The 19,674-nt window shown below is 46.2% G+C and overlaps 1 protein-coding gene across 1 annotated transcript in view; it reads right to left on the bottom strand.

The window, feature by feature from the left end:
- Positions 1 to 290: 290 nt before the first annotated feature.
- Positions 291 to 19,674, bottom strand: part of LOC308148832 (solute carrier organic anion transporter family member 3A1-like) — a 50,806-nt gene continuing 31,422 nt past the window's right edge. Inside the window, exons 3-10 of the mRNA XM_080520362.1 lie at positions 17,489 to 17,587; positions 15,054 to 15,323; positions 14,799 to 14,963; positions 13,576 to 13,774; positions 12,889 to 13,024; positions 12,608 to 12,780; positions 2,677 to 2,741; positions 291 to 2,441 (exon numbers count right to left, since the gene is read on the bottom strand). Of these exons, the coding sequence (XP_080376488.1) occupies positions 2,065 to 2,441; positions 2,677 to 2,741; positions 12,608 to 12,780; positions 12,889 to 13,024; positions 13,576 to 13,774; positions 14,799 to 14,963; positions 15,054 to 15,323; positions 17,489 to 17,587 (1,484 nt within the window). The 3' untranslated portion in view covers positions 291 to 2,064. The remainder of the gene's footprint in view (positions 2,442 to 2,676; positions 2,742 to 12,607; positions 12,781 to 12,888; positions 13,025 to 13,575; positions 13,775 to 14,798; positions 14,964 to 15,053; positions 15,324 to 17,488; positions 17,588 to 19,674) is intronic.

The following is a 19,674-nucleotide window of genomic DNA, read 5'->3' as shown; positions in this document are numbered from 1 at the left end:
TGCTGTGTTTTCTATCAGTCACAACTGCAGCAGGCATCACGCAGGCGTCTTGTTGGTGTCACATCGGTCGTATGCATTGTGTAGACATTGTGTTGGTTGTAGAAATCTCGTAGATCGTAAGTGGGTTACTACCTGTAGGTTGTAGGTGTCTTGTAGGCCATAGGCGACACAGAGGTCGTAGGCATATTGTAGGTCATAGTGGTCTCAGGTCGGAGGCATCACGTAGGTCGGAGGCGTGTCATTGGCCGTAGCCATCATGTAGATTGTATGAATCTTGTAGTTCGTAGGCGTCATAAATTGTAGCTGCCACGTAGATCGTAGGCTTCAAGTAGGTCATGGGTGTCACTTAAGTCATAGGCCTCAAGTAGGCCATAGGTGTCTTTTAGGTCGTACTGGTCTCATAGGACGTAGACGTCATGTTTGTTGTAGAATTCTCGTAGGTTGTAGGCGTCACATAAATTGTAGGTGCCACATAGGTTATAGGCTTCAAGTAGGTCATAAGTGTCTCATAGGGTGTAGATGTAACGAAGGTCGTAGGCGTCGCGTAGCAGTCACATAGGTCGTAGGCGTCGCGTAGGAGTCACATAGGTCGTAGGCGTCACATTAGGTGTCACGCAGGTCATAGGCGCCTGATAGGTCGTTGGTATCACTTCGGTTGTAGGTGCCACATAGGTTGTAGGCGTCTCATAGATCGTAGATGTCTCATAGGTTGTGGGCATCTCATTGGTCGCAGGTGTCACATAGATTGTAGGCACCACATAAGTCATAGGTGACATGTAGGTGGTAGGCATCAAGTCTGCTGCACGTAAATCATAGACGTCTCATAGGTCGAAGGCATCTCGTAGGTCGTAGGCGTCTCATAGGTCGTAGATGTCTTGTAGGTCGTGGGCATCTCATAGGTCGTGGGCGTCTCATAGGTCATTGGCATCATGTGGATTTTAGGTACCACATAAGTCATTGTAGGTTGTAAGCATAAAGTAGCTGTCATGTAGATCGTAGACGTCTCATAGGTCGCAGGCATCCTGTAGGTAGTAGGTGTCTCATAGGTCGTAGACATCTCGTTGGTTGTAGGCATCACATAGGTCGTCGGTGTCACATAGGCGTCACATAGGTTGCAGGCACCTCACAGGTCACAGGCATCATGTAGGTGTGACATAGGCATCACGTACATCATAGGCGTCTCGTAAGCTGTAGGCATCACGTAGATTGTAGGTGCCACATAAGTCGTAGGTTTCACGTAGGTGTCTTGTATGTCGTAGTCGTCATGTAGGTCGTATCAGTCACATAGGGTGTAGACATCAAATAGGCCGTAGGCATTAAATAGGTCATAGGTGTCACGTAGGTCGTAGGCATCAAGTAGGTAATAGGCATCACATAGGTCGTAGGCGTCATATAGGTGTTACATAGATCATAGGCGTCATGGAGGTGTCACGTAGGTCGTAGCCATCACTTAGGCTGAAGTACACCAACAAGTTGACATGAATCCTGGGATCTATTTGCTATCGGCAGCCACGTCCTTGGTTTGGTTGTGAGGAGGAATGCAACTCGAAGTCACAACATCAGTTACTCCATCAGATCGTGTCCTGTCAGGATGAATGAGGCCACCGGACCTGATGTTTCCTCCATGACAGGAAGCTTCTCTTTCAATGACTTATGCACATAAATCTTCTGTTAATTAGATTAAAAAAAAAACTGATATGGAACATTGGTCTCCTCATTTCATCTGGCGTTTCTACCATAACTCCAGACTATCACTCAGTAAGAGCGTAATTATTACCTTCCTACCATCACTGAAAACCACCTCTTCTAGAAGAAGACTTTCTTCTTCTGATCTGCTGTTGGAGGATGCTTTGTTTACACTCACTGCTTTCAAATGAGAGAAAATACTTTACCAAACAAGTGGAAACAAAAGCTTCTTAGCACGCTTTGGGGTGGGAATTTAGTTGCAACTTGAAGCGTGTGGTGTTTTTCTGAGAGGATAAGACCCGACTGAGGACGTGGCTCTGCATGGACATGACAAAGAGACATGAGGTTTCTGCTCATAAACAGCTGGTGTGTGCAGGACTATAAAACTGACTCCATGTTGTCACACATGTCCTGGTCCTCCAGGTTGTATATGAACTTTGTCCTGTTGGCTGGATTCTGGGTGATCTCTTTGCCCAAATTGTCCAGAGTCACATTGGACGCAAAGAGCTCGGTGGGTGTGAGGTACCCCTCGCTGTTCTTGATGTATTTCTTGTAGTTCTTCCTCAGACACTGCCACGTCGTGGCATACAGGATGAAGGCGGACGACTTGAGGGCGATGGCGATACTGACATACAGGTGCCTATAGGCCACGTTGTCGTACAGCATACAGGCGCCCTTCTCCCCGCAGACAGAGCTCCAGAACAGACAGGTGGAGTCGATGCCCATGCCGAATATCAGGGGGGGAGGGATGAAGCCTGCAGAGGGAGGGTGGGTGAAACAAGACAGCAGGTCAGCAGGTCAAGAGAAAAGCAGTTTGAGCTACGGCTGGATCTGTGCAGACAGGCTGATGGAGTTCACTGGAAGCAAGGTGAAACATCGGTCTGACATCCCCATCAGATAGTAAAGCAGCAAAAACACCAGACTGGCAGAATGACTGCCACTGAAAACCAAGGTGTGAATGAAAGAGCACTGAAAATGGAGCTTCCTTACCGATGAGTCTGAGCAGCAGGAAGAGAACGCCGAGCGCGTACGATTTCAGCTCCGGACTCACTGTCCTGAAGACAAACACACACCAGTCACGATCTTCTCACTCGTCATTTTCTGAGACCCCCCCCTGCACAGATTTTAAACATTAGACAACACCTCCACAATTCCTCATCTTTTACATCCAAAGATGTCCTCATCCCATCCTCAGATGTTCCAGTCAAACTGAAGCAGAGTGTCACTTCCTGTTTGGAGACACTGTTTTGACAGGCGGATAAACTCATCTGTTTGTGTGTGTTTGTCACACATTCAGTCACAAAACACAATGCAAGGTGCCTTTGCCTCACAGGGGACAGTGCTGAGCAGATACAGTGTGGTTTCTTTATTTTCATGTTCTGTGACTGCAAACATGAAGGATTTGATATCGCAGATATCTGACAACTTTCACTCAAAGATGTTGAAATGGAAAAAAAACACAAATGTAATAATGACTCTATTAATAATCACCATTTTCTTTTTTTTAAGCAGCGCATACATGCTTGTCATTGTCAGTATTCTTCACAAATGAATGAACGTTGAACATACATGACAAGGATACCTTTAAACTAGGGATGCTCGATATTGGCTTTTCTACCGATATCCGATATTCCGATATTGTCCAACTCTTAATTTCCGATACCGATATCACCGATACCGATATCTGCTGGCTTTTTACATCAAAACTGTTCAGTAACAACAACATAAAATATCTCCTACTGTGGAATTAACACATTATGCCTAATTTTATTGTGATGCCCCACTGGATGCATATGTGAATCAAACATGGCTTTCCAAATGTACACACTGAGAAAAATAAAAGAAAAACTTAAATTATGGAAAAAAGTGCCATATTTATTTAGTGTTAGAGAGAAACCTCAATAACAAACTCAACAACACCACAGACAATATAAAAAAAAAGGAAGAGGCATATCTTCAGTCCATTAGTTGTAAACAGTCAATGAATGAATAACTGGACATAACTTGTCAAATAATAGACTCAAACTGGGCTCAATCTCTTTTAAGAGTAACAAAATAGTGCAAATATAAACAAGAAAGGCACAGAAATGCTCACAAAATTAAAACAGCCCTCCTTTAAAGTGCAACAAAAACAAAGACTGAAGTTGACTCGTCCATATAACTGGTCTATTTCTTTTTCCATGTCCTCATGTGTAAGAGGGAGATTGTTCTGTATGAATACAAGCATCTCAGCATCTCAGCAATGTATGAGATTTCTCTTCTCATCAATGATGTGGGCACCAGTGCTGAACACTGGTTCACTGTCAACACTGGTGCAGGGTGCAGTCAGGTACTGGTACCAGTGCTGAACACTGGTTCACCGCCAACACTGGTGCAGGGTGCAGTCAGGTACTGGTACCAGTGCTGAACAGTGGTTCACCGCCAACACTGGTGCAGGGTGCAGTCAGGTACTGGTACCAGTGCTGAACAGTGGTTCACCGTCAACACTGGTGCAGGGTGCAGTCAGGTACTGGTACCAGTGCTGAACAGTGGTTCACCGTCAACACTGGTGCAGGGTGCAGTCAGGTACTGGTACCAGTGCTGAACAGTGGTTCACCGTCAACACTGGTGCAGGGTGCAGTCAGGTACTGGTACCAGTGCTGAACACTGGTTCACCGTCAACACTGGTGCAGGGTGCAGTCAGGTACTGGTACCAGTGCTGAACACTGGTTCACCGTCAACACTGGTGCAGGGTGCAGTCAGGTACTGGTACCAGTGCTGAACACTGGTTCACCGTCAACACTGGTGCAGGGTGCAGTCAGGTACTGGTACCAGTGCTGAACACTGGTTCACCGTCAACACTGGTGCAGGGTGCAGTCAGGTACTGGTACCAGTGCTGAACACTGGTTCACCGTCAACACTGGTGCAGGGTGCAGTCAGGTACTGGTACCAGTGCTGAACAGTGGTTCACCGTCCACACTGGTGCAGGGTGCAGTCAGGTACTGGAACCAGTGCTGAACAGTGGTTCACCGTCAACACTGGTGCAGGGTGCAGTCAGGTACTGGTACCAGTGCTGAACACTGGTTCACCGTCAACACTGGTGCAGGGTGCAGTCAGGTACTGGTACCAGTGCTGAACACTGGTTCACCGTCAACACTGGTGCAGGGTGCAGTCAGGTACTGGTACCAGTGCTGAACACTGGTTCACCGTCAACACTGGTGCAGGGTGCAGTCAGGTACTGGTACCAGTGCTGAACACTGGTTCACCGTCAACACTGGTGCAGGGTGCAGTCAGGTACTGGTACCAGTGCTGAACACTGGTTCACGTCAACACTGGTGCAGGGTGCAGTCAGGTACTGGTACCAGTGCTGAACACTGGTTCACCGTCAACACTGGTGCAGGGTGCAGTCAGGTACTGGTACCAGTGCTGAACACTGGTTCACCGTCAACACTGGTGCAGGGTGCAGTCAGGTACTGGTACCAGTGCTGAACACTGGTTCACCGTCAACACTGGTGCAGGGTGCAGTCAGGTACTGGTACCAGTGCTGAACAGTGGTTCACCGTCAACACTGGTGCAGGGTGCAGTCAGGTACTGGTACCAGTGCTGAACACTGGTTCACCGTCAACACTGGTGCAGGGTGCAGTCAGGTACTGGAACCAGTGCTGAACACTGGTTCACCGTCAACACTGGTGCAGGGTGCAGTCAGGTACTGGTACCAGTGCTGAACAGTGGTTCACCGTCAACACTGGTGCAGGGTGCAGTCAGGTACTGGTACCAGTGCTGAACAGTGGTTCACCGTCAACACTGGTGCAGGGTGCAGTCAGGTACTGGTACCAGTGCTGAACAGTGGTTCACCGTCAACACTGGTGCAGGGTGCAGTCAGGTACTGGTACCAGTGCTGAACACTGGTTCACGTCAACACTGGTGCAGGGTGCAGTCAGGTACTGGTACCAGTGCTGAACACTGGTTCACCGTCAACACTGGTGCAGGGTGCAGTCAGGTACTGGTACCAGTGCTGAACACTGGTTCACCGTCAACACTGGTGCAGGGTGCAGTCAGGTACTGGTACCAGTGCTGAACACTGGTTCACCGTCAACACTGGTGCAGGGTGCAGTCAGGTACTGGTACCAGTGCTGAACACTGGTTCACCGTCAACACTGGTGCAGGGTGCAGTCAGGTACTGGCACCAGTGCTGAACAGTGGTTCACCGTCAACACTGGTGCAGGGTGCAGTCAGGTACTGGCACCAGTGCTGAACAGTGGTTCACCGTCAACACTGGTGCAGGGTGCAGTCAGGTACTGGTACCAGTGCTGAACAGTGGTTCACCGTCAACACTGGTGCAGGGTGCAGTCAGGTACTGGTACCAGTGCTGAACAGTGGTTCACCGTCAACACTGGTGCAGGGTGCAGTCAGGTACTGGTACCAGTGCTGAACAGTGGTTCACCGTCAACACTGGTGCAGGGTGCAGTCAGGTACTGGTACCAGTGCTGAACACTGGTTCACGTCAACACTGGTGCAGGGTGCAGTCAGGTACTGGTACCAGTGCTGAACACTGGTTCACCGTCAACACTGGTGCAGGGTGCAGTCAGGTACTGGTACCAGTGCTGAACACTGGTTCACCGTCAACACTGGTGCAGGGTGCAGTCAGGTACTGGTACCAGTGCTGAACACTGGTTCACGTCAACACTGGTGCAGGGTGCAGTCAGGTACTGGTACCAGTGCTGAACACTGGTTCACCGTCAACACTGGTGCAGGGTGCAGTCAGGTACTGGAACCAGTGCTGAACACTGGTTCACCGTCAACACTGGTGCAGGGTGCAGTCAGGTACTGGTACCAGTGCTGAACACTGGTTCACCGTCAACACTGGTGCAGGGTGCAGTCAGGTACTGGTACCAGTGCTGAACACTGGTTCACCGTCAACACTGGTGCAGGGTGCAGTCAGGTACTGGTACCAGTGCTGAACAGTGGTTCACCGTCAACACTGGTGCAGGGTGCAGTCAGGTACTGGTACCAGTGCTGAACACTGGTTCACCGTCAACACTGGTGCAGGGTGCAGTCAGGTACTGGTACCAGTGCTGAACAGTGGTTCACCGTCAACACTGGTGCAGGGTGCAGTCAGGTACTGGTACCAGTGCTGAACACTGGTTCACTGTCAACACTGGTGCAGGGTGCAGTCAGGTACTGGTACCAGTGCTGAACACTGGTTCACTGTCAACACTGGTGCAGGGTGCGGTCAGGTACTGGCCCAGCAGGGAAGAGGGCCTGGTTGAGCCTCCAGTCCTCCACGGACATTTCATTCACCGGGCTTCTCCTTCTTAGCCACGAGTCCAGCATGTTGTATTTGTTGTTGTTAAACGTCATCAAGCGCGCGCCCGTAAATGTCCCATGCTGCGTTCATGCAGACTCGCAAATTCCAATATCGGTTGTAAAAATCCGATACCGATATTTCCAAATATTACATTTTTAAGTCAATATCGGCCGATAATATCGGCCCTCCGATATTATCGGACATCCCTACTTTAAACCAATTTAACATCGATGCTCTTCGTTTTTAACAAATACAGAGAATACGGAGAATAAAAAGAGAAATAAGATAATGAAAAAACAAATACGAAAAACAAAGCAAACAGACAATAATACAAAAATAGCATAAAATAAAAATAAAATTCCAGGACTTTTGTGGGGAGATTATCTTGGAGCATCGCAATCTGGTTCGGTTCTTACTTACCTCTTCCTTGAGCTCTTATAAACTAATTTAGGAAGTTGTAACACACCTGCTAAATTGTTCAAAGTCACCATTCAGAGGTCGACTCTAACAAATTGTTTAAGACCATGTATCCAGAGAATAAAACATTTAACTGTTTAAAAACATCCCCTAATACAGGTATTAAACTTTTCAAAACATCCCCAATATGGCTATTAAATCATTTAAACCCCTGTATACAAAGGAATTAAACAATTTAAACCCCTCTGGATTAAACAAAATAACCTTAATTCAGTCAAAGGGAAATTACCTGTTCATTTCTTCAAAGTAACCATAAAATAATAAAATCCTTATAAAATGCTCATAAAACGACCATAAAAGACCATAAACACGTTTTTATGACCTTCTCCCCCCCTAGCTCATCCCCTTTTTGAGCCGGACATCAAAGGAGTTGGGGTCATAAATCTGCATTTTGACATGTGGCACATAACTTTACTACTCATATCTATTGGATGCTCTTTATTGCGTTTCTCAAAAATAACTCCATAGTTGTATCTGTAAAAATCTTGTTCAAGGGAGAATTCTTTTTATAGAGTCTGAAAGTCTCTTGTTAGTTATTGAGTGTAATGTTGTAATTCCTTTGTTTATCCATGTTTAAGTCTATAGTCGAATTAGTTAGTAATAACTTATTTATATTCGGTCTATTGCTTGAATTGGAGGGGGGGGGGGGGGGTCCTTGATTAGATTGTTTTCTATGTCTTTCCATTTTGCCCTATAATCCTGGTTACATACATTTAGTAGAGGCTTAATTTGAGTTGAGTCTTTCAGGTCTGAGATAGACATTCCACCTTTTTTTGACAGTTGAAGTGTCTTTAATCTCACTCTGGGTTTTTTTCCTAGCCAGATGAACCTACAGATAATTCTATCCCATTCAGTAAATTGCTTTGTGTTCATTTCAACAGAAACAGAATTCTAGGGAGAATGTTCATTTTGATACGTTCTATTATTTGGATAAAGCTCATAAATGGGTTAGAGTTCCATCTTGTTACGTCTGCTTTCACCTTATTTAGGAGAAAATCATAATTGATTTGTTTGATTGTGGATATTACCATTGGCAGTGTTGGTAGAGATCTATCCACAAGTTATTTTGGTGGGGAATCATTTTGTTTCAGAATTTGTGTTTTTTGGGTATTTCGTTTGTATCCTGCATATTTACCAAATTGTTCTATTAGATTGAATAATTCAGGGAGAGATATAGAGCAGTGTTTTTCAACTGTTTTTGAGTCAAGGCACACTTTTTTCTTTGGAAAAATCTCGAGGCACACCACCACCCGAAAATGTTACAATTTGAAACTCTGTAGCCTCTATTAACAATATAAAGTCATTCTCATCAAAGTTTTATCAACAGGAATCAAATAAATACAGAAAAAAAGTATTTCCCAATTTCTTTTTTTTATTTTTACTCACTCAGTGTGAAACCTGGACCTGATGGATGAACACAGAACTGAGATCCTGGCAGGAATAGAAGACAGACAAACACCAACATGTCTAGTTCGGAGTTCGAATCCTCCCTTTTCAAAAACTTCTCCATCACTGTCACTGACACAGTAGTTAGATACAAGATGGGAGCAGCCGGAAGTGGTGGTGATTAATGAGACTGACTCTTTCAGTTTCGATTTCAACGGCAAAGTTCTGTGCTGCCATCTATTGGCGAAGAGTATTTATACATGATTACTCTGCACACACTGCTCTCACAGCTGACAACGGCTGTGAGAGCAAATGTTTTTTGGAAAAAAATATGAAATTGGATAATTTCCCACGGCACACCTGACTATATATCGCGGGACACCAGTGTGCCGCGGCACAGTGGTTGAAAAACACTGATATAGAGGGCTCGGTTAGGTATGTCAATATGTCGTCTGCATATAGCGCCACCTTGTGTTTATCATTGTCAATAGAAATTCCTTTGATACTGTCCTGCCTGATCCATTGAGCCAGTGGCTCAATGAAAAGTACAAAAAGGAGAGGCGACATACTGCATCCTTGTCTTGTGCCACATTCTATTTTAGCAGTTTTTGCTAGATATCCATTTATTTTAACTCAGGCACTTGGTTTGTCATACAGGGAACTGATTCCTTTAATTAAATTTTCTTGAAAACCAATTTTTTTTCAGTACTTTGTATAAAAAATCTTCAGCTTGCCGAGTCGAAGGCATTTTCAGCATCTCGACTGACCAGTAAGGCTTCTAGATTGTGTTCCTGGATATAGTTTATAATATGTAAAGAGCCTTGAGTGTTATCATGTGTTTGTCTCTGTGGAATAAATCCTGTTTGACCTGTGTGTATAAGCATAGGGAAGATTTCTTGGACTCTTCTTGCCAGGATTGCTGTGTTCAATTTATAATCCACATTGAGCACTGAGATTGGTCTGAATGTTCCAGTCTGTCTTTTCCTTCTTTGGGTTTGACTGATATTGTGGCCTCTTTCCATGTTCGAGGGATCTTGCCTTCTTTTAGAGCTTTATTAAATATATGAAAGGAGGCTTGGTTTTAATTCATCCTTGAATATTTTGTACCATTTGGATAAAAATCTGGGGGGGGGGGGGGGGGGGGGGGCTGAGGGTCTTGCTCAGGGACCCCCAGTGCATGTTTTTTGGGGAATGTGGGAGGAAACCACAGAAACCAGAAGAAACCCACGCACACACAGTGAGTACATGCAAACTCCACACAGAAAGGCCCTGGGTCATGTTTGAACCCACGAGTCCTTCTTGCTGTGAGGTGAGAACGTTTACCACTCTGCCCCCGTGCACATTCTCATCTGCTGAGGTACAGCATTCTCATCTGCTGAGGTACAGCATTCTCATCTGCTGAGGTACAGCATTCTCATCTGCTGAGGTACAGCTTCTTCATCTGCTGAAGTACAGCATTCTCAAATACTGAGGAACAGTATTCTCATCTGCTGAAGTACAGCGTTCTCAAATACTGAGGAACAGTATTCTCATCTGCTGAAGTACAGCTTTCTCATGTAGATGAGTAGTGAGGTACAGCTTTTTCATCTGCTCAGGACATTCAGCATCTTCAGGCATTACAAACATGATATTCCTGAGTATCTGTACACTTCAGAGAAAATCTCCTAGTAAAAGTCATCAGCTCCCTCTTGTGGAAAGATGTTGTAGTGCAGCAGATGAAGTACGTTTTCTCACACAATCTCATTAGCCTCAGTCTCACCAAGCAGTATGTGCCAGTATATAGTACTATACGGTATGATAGGGTAAGGTATGGTATGGTGCAAAGCATACCCAGACTGTGTTACGTGGTCTCACCACAGGGAAGTACGGTTAAAATGTAGACAGGTTGTGAACGCCGCGGGTCAATGACATCATCACTACGTGATAGTAAACAGTGGCCAGAGGAACACATGAGTTACATTATTCATAGCTTTATATACAATAAAGACACACACGGACAGGATAAATAAGAACACCAAGCAGCATTACACAAAATGACAAAGAAATAGAGGCAAGGGGCACACAAGTACCAAAGCTGCCTGGAGCCAGCAAAAAGAATGTCAAAAAGAGAGACTGCTCCACTCTTAAAAACAGTTCTGAGGAGAAAACAAACAAAACATACATATATGGGTGGGAGTCCATCAAAATCCTCAGTCAGTATGCCAAATAAAACCGAGTTTACACATTTTCTAAACACAAATAGCAGCACAGGCCATCAATGCAAACAGTTAACTCTTATCTCAGTCAAAGTAAGAAAAGGTTTCCACACCTTAATGAAACAACCATGAGAGTTGTGTTTGCTAAAACGAATCTGCTACATCTTAGCAATGAGAAGCATTTAATTGAGCCAACTTTGAAACCTGGGGGTGTTGTACACTTCCAGTTAAACAATGTCAATTGCTTAGCTGCAATCACGCCTGCATTGAGAGCCTGCTTCTGGTGGGAGGGAAATGACCTCGTCCAGTCAGATTTGCCAAATATTGCCAAGTTGAGGTCTGGCCGAATGTTTGTGTTTGTGTCATATTGTTTGGAAATTGACCTGTGTCAATTAAATGTGTCAGTATTGGGCAATGCCAGAGCAGGTGTGATAATGAACCTTCTGCAGTACCACACTATCACACAAAGGAGAGACTGAGTCTAAAAGTTTAGTTTTAGAATAATGCAGTCTGTGGAAAACTTTGAATTGAATTAACCTAGAGCAGGTCTTTATACTAGACAAGCTCTCCTCCCATAGAGCACCTAGTTCTTTGGCCCAGGCCTCCTTGAGATGACCTGGGCTCACTGATGTCATGAAAAACAGATACAAGATGTTTAGAGTTTGGATGTGAAACAAGTAAATAATTCACAATCTGTATGTGATTATATGTGATTATATGTAATAGGAGTTTGCACTAAAGCATTTGGTCAACCAAAAACTTCTTCATTTGATTCAAAATCTTTACAGAATTTCTGAGAATTAAATTATGGCCGTGTAATTCATGGGAGGGTTGTGACCTAGAAAAGAGGAGCACTGGGAGAGAGGTTCCTGAAACGGACATGTCTTTGATTTTTAACCAGAGTGGAGAGGTGGCAGACCAGTCTCCATCTGGGAAGCCCCATTGCCAACAAGTAAAAGCTCTTGCATTTGCAGCCCAGTAATAGTGCTGAAACACAGGAAGGCCAAAGCCACCACTGCATGCACCTTTCTGCAGGTTGAATTTAGAAATGTGCGTATGCATCTTTTAGGACCCGTTTTGTGCATCAGCAACGTTTAAAAAGCTTCCTCCCCTCCTGTTGGAGAGGAGCGTCTGCATCTCGTCGGAACACCAGGGGGCAGTGTTGCACCACACTTCAATAAATACTTTCACAAGACAACCAGTGAGCACAAAGCGGTGTATGAGAACAACAGGGGGTTTATACGCCAAGAAAATATTTAAATATCGCTGCTTCTCCAGAATGACAATCATCACTGACCAATCACCAGACAGCTGCATTGTAGCTCCACCTTCTGGAACCGCTCTTCAGTGCTAGGTCCCTCAATGGATGGGGGACCAGCAGTGGTGAAGGTTGGGTAAGGTACTTTAGGTACCATCCCCAACTGTTGTCAGTGGAGACGCAAGAACACCTGAACCATACCAAGGGGAACAGCGCTTCTGACTCACACTAGGGAAGAAAGCTGTTCAAGCGTTTGTCTTTCCAACACACGACAGGGTTCAAACCAGTAACCTTCAGACCGTTGCAGAGTGAGCCTACCTGATGAGGATGATGACAGAGGGGGTCTGGGCCATGGCTCCGATCATGCTGCACACACAGATCACACACAGGAAGGTGAGGAAGGCCTGCTGGCAGCCTGGACTGGGACACTTCCCGGGCAAAGCCACAGCCTCGGCACTGCTGCTGGATATGCAGGAGCAGCTGCTCAGATTCTGATGGACAAAGAGCAGAAGAGAGTCAGAGCAGAGTCACAACAGAGTCAGAGGAGAGTCAGAACACGATGGAGCTGTGACCCGCAGGACTGGCACTGCAACCCTCACCGGTTTGGTGCAGCCGGCGAAGCAGGCAGAGAGGTAGGTGATGCCATTGGAGCCGCAGACAGGGCTCACTGATGCCGTGTAGCAGTTACAGTTGCTGATGCACGCTGACTCTGGCTGCTGCCATGACTGTAGCGTTCTGCACACGGGGCATCAGGAAACATTCAGGGTTTTCAGCTGAAACGTTTCAGTTTATTACCACATTGCAAGTTATTAAGGTGTATGAACATATCCGGGGACAGAACAATACACACAGACCACACGACCGCAGAACAGCAAGATGTTTATATGCTATGATACGTGGAAGCTTCAGCCTTGGCTGCTCTGAGGTGGTTCATGTCTGAGTCAACATGAAGAGAACGACAGCACACAATCCTGAGTTCACCAACGTCGCCGGATGAAGCTGAAATTTATCTCAGCTCAGAGGAAGACCTCTGCAGAAACACATCTCACAGATCTGACCTGCACATGAGAGTCAGATGACAGTGTAATCAAATATTTGCAGTGTATTCATTCAATAATTCATTCATCCATCCATCCATCCATCCATCCATTCAATCATTCATCTGTTCGGTCTCCACTAACCCAGAATCCCTCCTGCAGATGAACCTCCAGCCACATTATTTACAACCTGTGTGTGTGTGTGTGTGTGTGTGTGTGTGTGCGTGTGTGCGTGTGTGCATGTCTCACTCATTGCTATAGGCCACAGTGACTCCGGCCACAGGTCCGGTGTCACAGCCTAAGAAGAGGAAGGAGACGTAGCAGGCGGTGGACACCAGGTTGACTAGCATGGCCATGCGGACGGCACCCAGCGCTGACAGGTTGAGCTTCTTCACGAGCAGGCCTCCGAGGAAGATTCCCAGGCAGGCGCAGGGGATGGCTGTCATGCCTGTAGAGAGCACAGAGGATATTCATACTCACTGAAGCCACATGAAGGCCACATGTTTTTTTTGGTGCTGTTCTGAAATAAAACCATTTTGGAGTATTGTAAATGCAACTATTAATAATATATTGACCAACAACTGTGTTGTAATGTATCGGGGAAAGCTTTGTAACTTTTCCCAGTTAGTGCCTATAAAGTTCCCAATATTTTTAAAGATACCTGTTGTTTGTCCTCAGCTGAACTCACTCATATATGCTAAGAAATAGAGAACATGCATGCATTTAATTATTCTCAAGGGAAGATGTGAGATAGTACAAGCTGAGGCAGTGTGGGCAACTAATAAACAGATATAACAACAGATCAACTATGTCCTGGTAACCTATCTTAACACTGTCATAAAATCTTTTTTTTTAACTTTGTGTTGAATCTGGGAAAACGTGACGAATCTGTGTAGAAAGAAGAAAGCTATCTGGTTAAAATATTTTACTTATTGTTAGTAAAAAGGCCATAATCAGGAACTGGCACAAAGTGGAAACACCAAGCATGGAACAATGGTTCGAAATCATCAAGGATATTTACACAATGGAAAAGATGACTTTGTGCTTAAAACTCAAGGGACACACATTTGACAGAAACTGGAAGAAATGGAACACCCACAAAGAACATGACATCAAGAACTAAATGGACTAATCTAATGGACTGAGAAAGAAAAACATGCATACTGTATTTTTAGGGACCTTGCGAAAGGCCAGGCCGCAGGCCCCGCCAACGGCAGGTCCCTTTTGTAATTCGTACGTCACCGACAGTGCCGGGCCTCCTTTGGAGGTCACTAATATGGTCACTCTCATGACCCGCACTGACCTGTCAGAGTGGCCCCTCCTCGCAAAAATTGTATATTGTTCTTCGAATGTTTATTATTCCGCGCCGAAAAATTCGTCAATCGCCTCAAATTTGACCCCCTAATTGTTTAGCACTGTTTGTGATTGTTATTTAAAAGAAAAAAAAAAACACATAAGGCCCAGCTGCCTACCAAGCAACTGATTGGCCGAGGACGTGGTCAGGTTGAACTGCTGCTCCAAGTATTTGCCCAGAAAAGCAGCAAAGCCGGCGACCACGGCGATCTCCATGCAGGCCGCCAGTGTGATGCAGCTGAAGACGGGGTTGGAGAGAAGGTGTCGGGTCACCCGGGGAATCACTGGGTCGGAAGGAGGAGCAGAAACAAAGCATGACCAGACCGCCGGACGCCAAGTCACTCACTTACTGCGTCCTCCCGTCAGCCTCTCACCTCTGAGGTGCTCGCACACTGACAGTCCGCTGGTCATGTCAAAGCCATGGACGGCACCGTTGGGTTTGGAGCCCTGGTACTCCGGCGTCAGAGAGGAGGGCAGCATGGCCTGCTCACTCTCCCCCCCACAGTCAAGGTCCTGGCCGTCGAGCGCCTGGGGGAAGCCGAACATGAAGAGGGCCGACAGGAAGAGTAAGGCACCGCAGAGCAGGAAGCCCCCCCACCACGCCCCGATCCATCGGGGGTCGTCAGGGGTGATGTCCAGCTGACCTGTGCAGGAGGGAACCAAAGCAAAGGACACATTGGCCTTACTGCTAACACTAAGAGTATAAGTAGTGATACTGCTACTAATACTAGTATTACTAGTAGCACTAAGAATACTAGTATCATTAACAATACTAGTAGTACTAGTAGTACTGGTAGTACTAGTTGTACGAGCAGTACTAGTAACACTAGTAATACTAGTAACACTAATATACTACCTGTAGTAGTGCTAGTAGTACTAGTAACACGTAAAATATTTGTAATACTATTACTTTTTACATTTCATATTTATAGTTCTTTTTGAGGCATAGGGTTATGGTTAGGGTCAGGGTCAGGTTCACGGTTAGATTCAGGGTTAGGTCCAGGATTAGGTTCAGGGTTAGGTCCAGGATTAGGTTCAGGGCTAGGTCCAGAAATTGGTTCAGGGTTAGAGTAAGGATTCGATTAAATTTTTTGCTTATTATGCAAAAAACGATAGTTCGGGTACTACTTGAAAGGTTTCTCTGACATTGCCCCACCACTGTTGTCGCATAACAAAGTTATTTGAATTTTGAATCTCCAGCCGACGAAATCGGGGGAAGCCTTCTCCTTCATGGGGGCGACCGTGGCTCAGGTGGTAGAGTGGTCGTCTTTCGGAGTGAGAGGTCGGAGGTTCGATCCCAGTCTACACCGGTCTATGTGTCGAAGTGTCCTTGGGCAAGACACTGAACCCTAAATTGCTCCCAGTGGTTCATTAGCGCCTTGCATGGCAGCTCTGTCCCATTGGTGTGTGAATGTGAGCGTGAATGGGTGAGTGAGCTGATATGTAAAGCGCTTTGGGACTACCTCAGTGTGGTTAGAAGGCGCTATATAAATCCAGACCATTTACCATTTACCATGGCCATTGTGGGCGGAGCCTATGCATGACATCACGAGTTGGACATGATCTCGATCTGTTGTGTGGCGTTCATATTGGCTTGCGTTGTTTCCCGTCTTAAATATCGAAGTTTTTACAGTGTTTTGAAGTTATAGTCGGCGTTTTATGAGCCTTGACGAAAGATTGAGCATGGAAGAGACCAGAGAGAGGAGAAAAGGTGGAGGGAAAAAACTATCCAATGTGGACACACTGGAGCTGAAGGTAAACTTGTCTTTTATTTCGCAACCGCCAAAAACCGAAAACAGAACAGCACAACACATCCAAAACACGGGAGTCCCCCTCGGCTAAACACCGGGAGTTAGCCAAGGCTGCACGCACGGGCGGCGGGAGCTGGCGCAGGAAGACGTGAGGGAAAAGGAATCCACCCTCGTCGAGCCCAGCAGCAACAGCATATTGTCCATCAGGTCTACAGCCGAGCCGTCTCCCAAACCGGGCAGGGAAAGGAGTCTGTCCGTCCTCTCGGCGGCAGACAGGCTGTACCTCCGGAGCAGGAGCTGCTTAAGAGCAGCGTACTTCCCAAGATGTGGGGGAGCGCACAACAGCTGCATGGCCCGCCGAGTGGACTGCTGGTCTAAGGCTGCGACGATCAAGTGATACCTGGACTCATCCTCGTGATTCCGCACTGTGGGAAAAGCGCTTCTACATGATCCACGAAGCCGGGTCGTTCTGCTAAAAGTCAGGAAGTCTCAAAGCCGCGGTGAAACCTGCCGGCTGCTGAGGCTGAGGAGACGAGGACGAATCGACGTCACAGTCTTCTGCTTCCTCAAACATGTTGAAAACGGGGTCACCAATGTGGCAGAACGACCCATTCTGTGTCTTCTTCATCAATCACTGGGTTTGAAATGCCCAATGATGATGAAATATCGTTAAATTCAGCCCTTTCTTCATCTCCACCATAATGTAAACACAACTTGGGCACAGCGTGTGTCCAACTCGTGACGTCACGTACACATCGTCTGCTACTTCCGGTCTGGTCAGAAGCGGTTTACCGAGCAGCAAAACTGGCGCTGTTTATCGGCTATTTTCTTGCAGATTGCCATGTTTAAACATTTTACCCTTGGGCCAGTTAAATGTACCTAGAAGCGATAGCCAGAGTGTTTTGGAGGTCGAATTTTCATTTCACTAGGCCTTTAAGGGTTAAGGTGCCTCATGGTTCATCTTCAATCTGAAGTTTTAAACTGAACAAAACATCTTTCCTGACATCTCCATTTCAACACAGTTTACTTTGAAAAGTGATCACATTTGTTTCACTTACTGGTGTCGATGAAGACCGCATCAACGTAGACTTTGGTGCAGACTGAACCCAGGATAAAGCCACAGGCCGGGCCAAACACCAGCGTGGAGAACAATATACCTGGAAGAGACAGAAACACCACAACCCTTGTTACATCCCATTCAGGAGCAGTTCATATCACCAACAGACTGATCGTCTTAAATCCTCTGTGCGATTGGAAACCAGGCCAGAGGAAGTCCTGGAACCAACAGAGCCTCCATCTCTCCTCAGAACCAATAGAACCTGCATCTCTCCTCAGAACCTGCAGCCTTCCTCAGAAGATGATGAATGAGGGCCCTGTAGCTGCCTGAGGGAGAAGATATGTTGATCCTCCATCTTGCAGCTCTGAAGCCACACTGCGTCTCTGGGTGAACCCACTGGGCGAGTAGCTGCAGCCTGTTGAGGTGGAAACGCTGGGCGAGTAGCGAGAGCCTGTTGAGGTTGACGCAGACAAAGGCTATCCCCACACTGCTGAAGAGGGATGCTGAGAGACTAATCCCTATGCTTCCCTTTGCTCTTGTAGTGTGATGATCTTGGCACCACAATGTCCTGGGACTCTGTTCCTTCTTTCACTGCAGCAGGAGGTCATGGAGATGGTAGAGGAGACATTGATGACTTTAATAAGAACTCTGACCCTAAACTTAACCCACCATCAGCGAAAACCTGTAGTGCTGAGCTTACACCATTTGCTCTTGGCTTATAACCCATAATGACAGTGACGCTGGAGTGACCTTGCCAGGGCGCAGGTTATGGAGCTCCTGGGGGTATCCAGTCATCAGAATCCCACTCTCAGCCTCGCTGGCAGGATCCCGCTCTACATTTATATCTCTGTATATCTGTATTTAATGTATGTGTATATTTGAAACATGTCTGAAAGGCAGTTGACTGACACGACACCGTGAAATCTGCTGTGCACTAAAAACTATTTTCAGAGACAGCCTTAACGGACTTCCAGTGGTTCATGAAGGAAGGACAGCTGGAGTGGCGCGGCCTACACACCCTCCGCTTGCTGGGTGAAGTTCTGACAGTCAACATCAAATGATGACGTGCGTGCGCATGAGCACATAACGCACTAACTCTGTGAGTCTTTTAAATTTAAAACTTAGCTTAAAATCGCTGCAGGGAAGTAAAAAAAAAAAAAGCATGTTGTTAAGTGAATTATATGTAACATTTCAGTGGGCAAGGATGAATGGTAAACATTAGCAGCTGTATTTCTGAAAGCAAATAGGCCTTAAAGTTAAAAGCAGCTTCAAAAATGACAGCTTGGAGTGATGCGTTCAGGTGCTCGTTAAACTGTGAGACACCCGACATCCCGGGTTTGCAGAGCTCAGAGCAACGTTACATGCCTTTTCAGAATTATTGATTTGAAGGATTGGATTTCAAAGTGTCTCTGTAATGGTGTAAAGACATGATTTAAATATGACTGAAACAGTCATTAGCCAGGTGGAACATGTATGGCCAGTTTTGGGGTGGGCGAGGGACATCCTGTGCGCAAAGAAGACCATTCTTCGTATGATACTATACTAAATATATATAGGCATATACGAGAGATATGAAATATATATCAAATATCAATTAGAAAGAATATGTAAAACGACATTGAGTTATTTTCTCCCCCCCAAAAATCTGAAATCTCATCGGAGGATGAGTTGTACGTTCACCCTTGTTAGTTCACTTTTATATCTGAGGATCAGGCCCGCCCCTCCCTACACGCAGAACACGCGCTGTGCGTAGGGCCCCGCGATCCATGGGGGGCCCCATTTTGCGCAAGTGAATTGAATTTCCCTCGGGATCAATAAAGTAGAATCATTCTCTGCAAATGCGCAAAGGATGCGCCTGCATTTTGCCGAGAGGCGCGTAGAACACCGCCACCAAGTCAGCCTGAGGCAGGAGAGAGAGAGAGAGAGAGAGAGAGAGAGAGAGAGAGAGAGAGAGAGAGAGAGAGAGAGAGAGAGAGAGAGAGAGAGAGAGAGAGAGAGAGAGAGAAAAGACACGCAATGATTGAAAGCGCGAAGCGTCACCATCTGACCAATCAGCGGTCAGACGGGCCGGCAGGCAGTTGTTGACAGGTAGAGAGAGAGAGAGAGAGAGAGAGAGAGAGAGAGAGAGACAGAGAGAGAGAGAGAGAGAGAGAGAGAGAGACGGCTTCCAAACGTCAATACGATTCA

The sequence above is a fragment of the Blennius ocellaris genome (genome assembly GCF_963422515.1).
Source record: "Blennius ocellaris genome assembly, chromosome: 1".
Lineage (NCBI taxonomy): Eukaryota > Metazoa > Chordata > Actinopteri > Blenniiformes > Blenniidae > Blennius > Blennius ocellaris.
The sequence above is the reverse complement of the archived record's forward strand: the minus strand, read 5'-3'. Positions and strand labels throughout refer to the sequence as shown.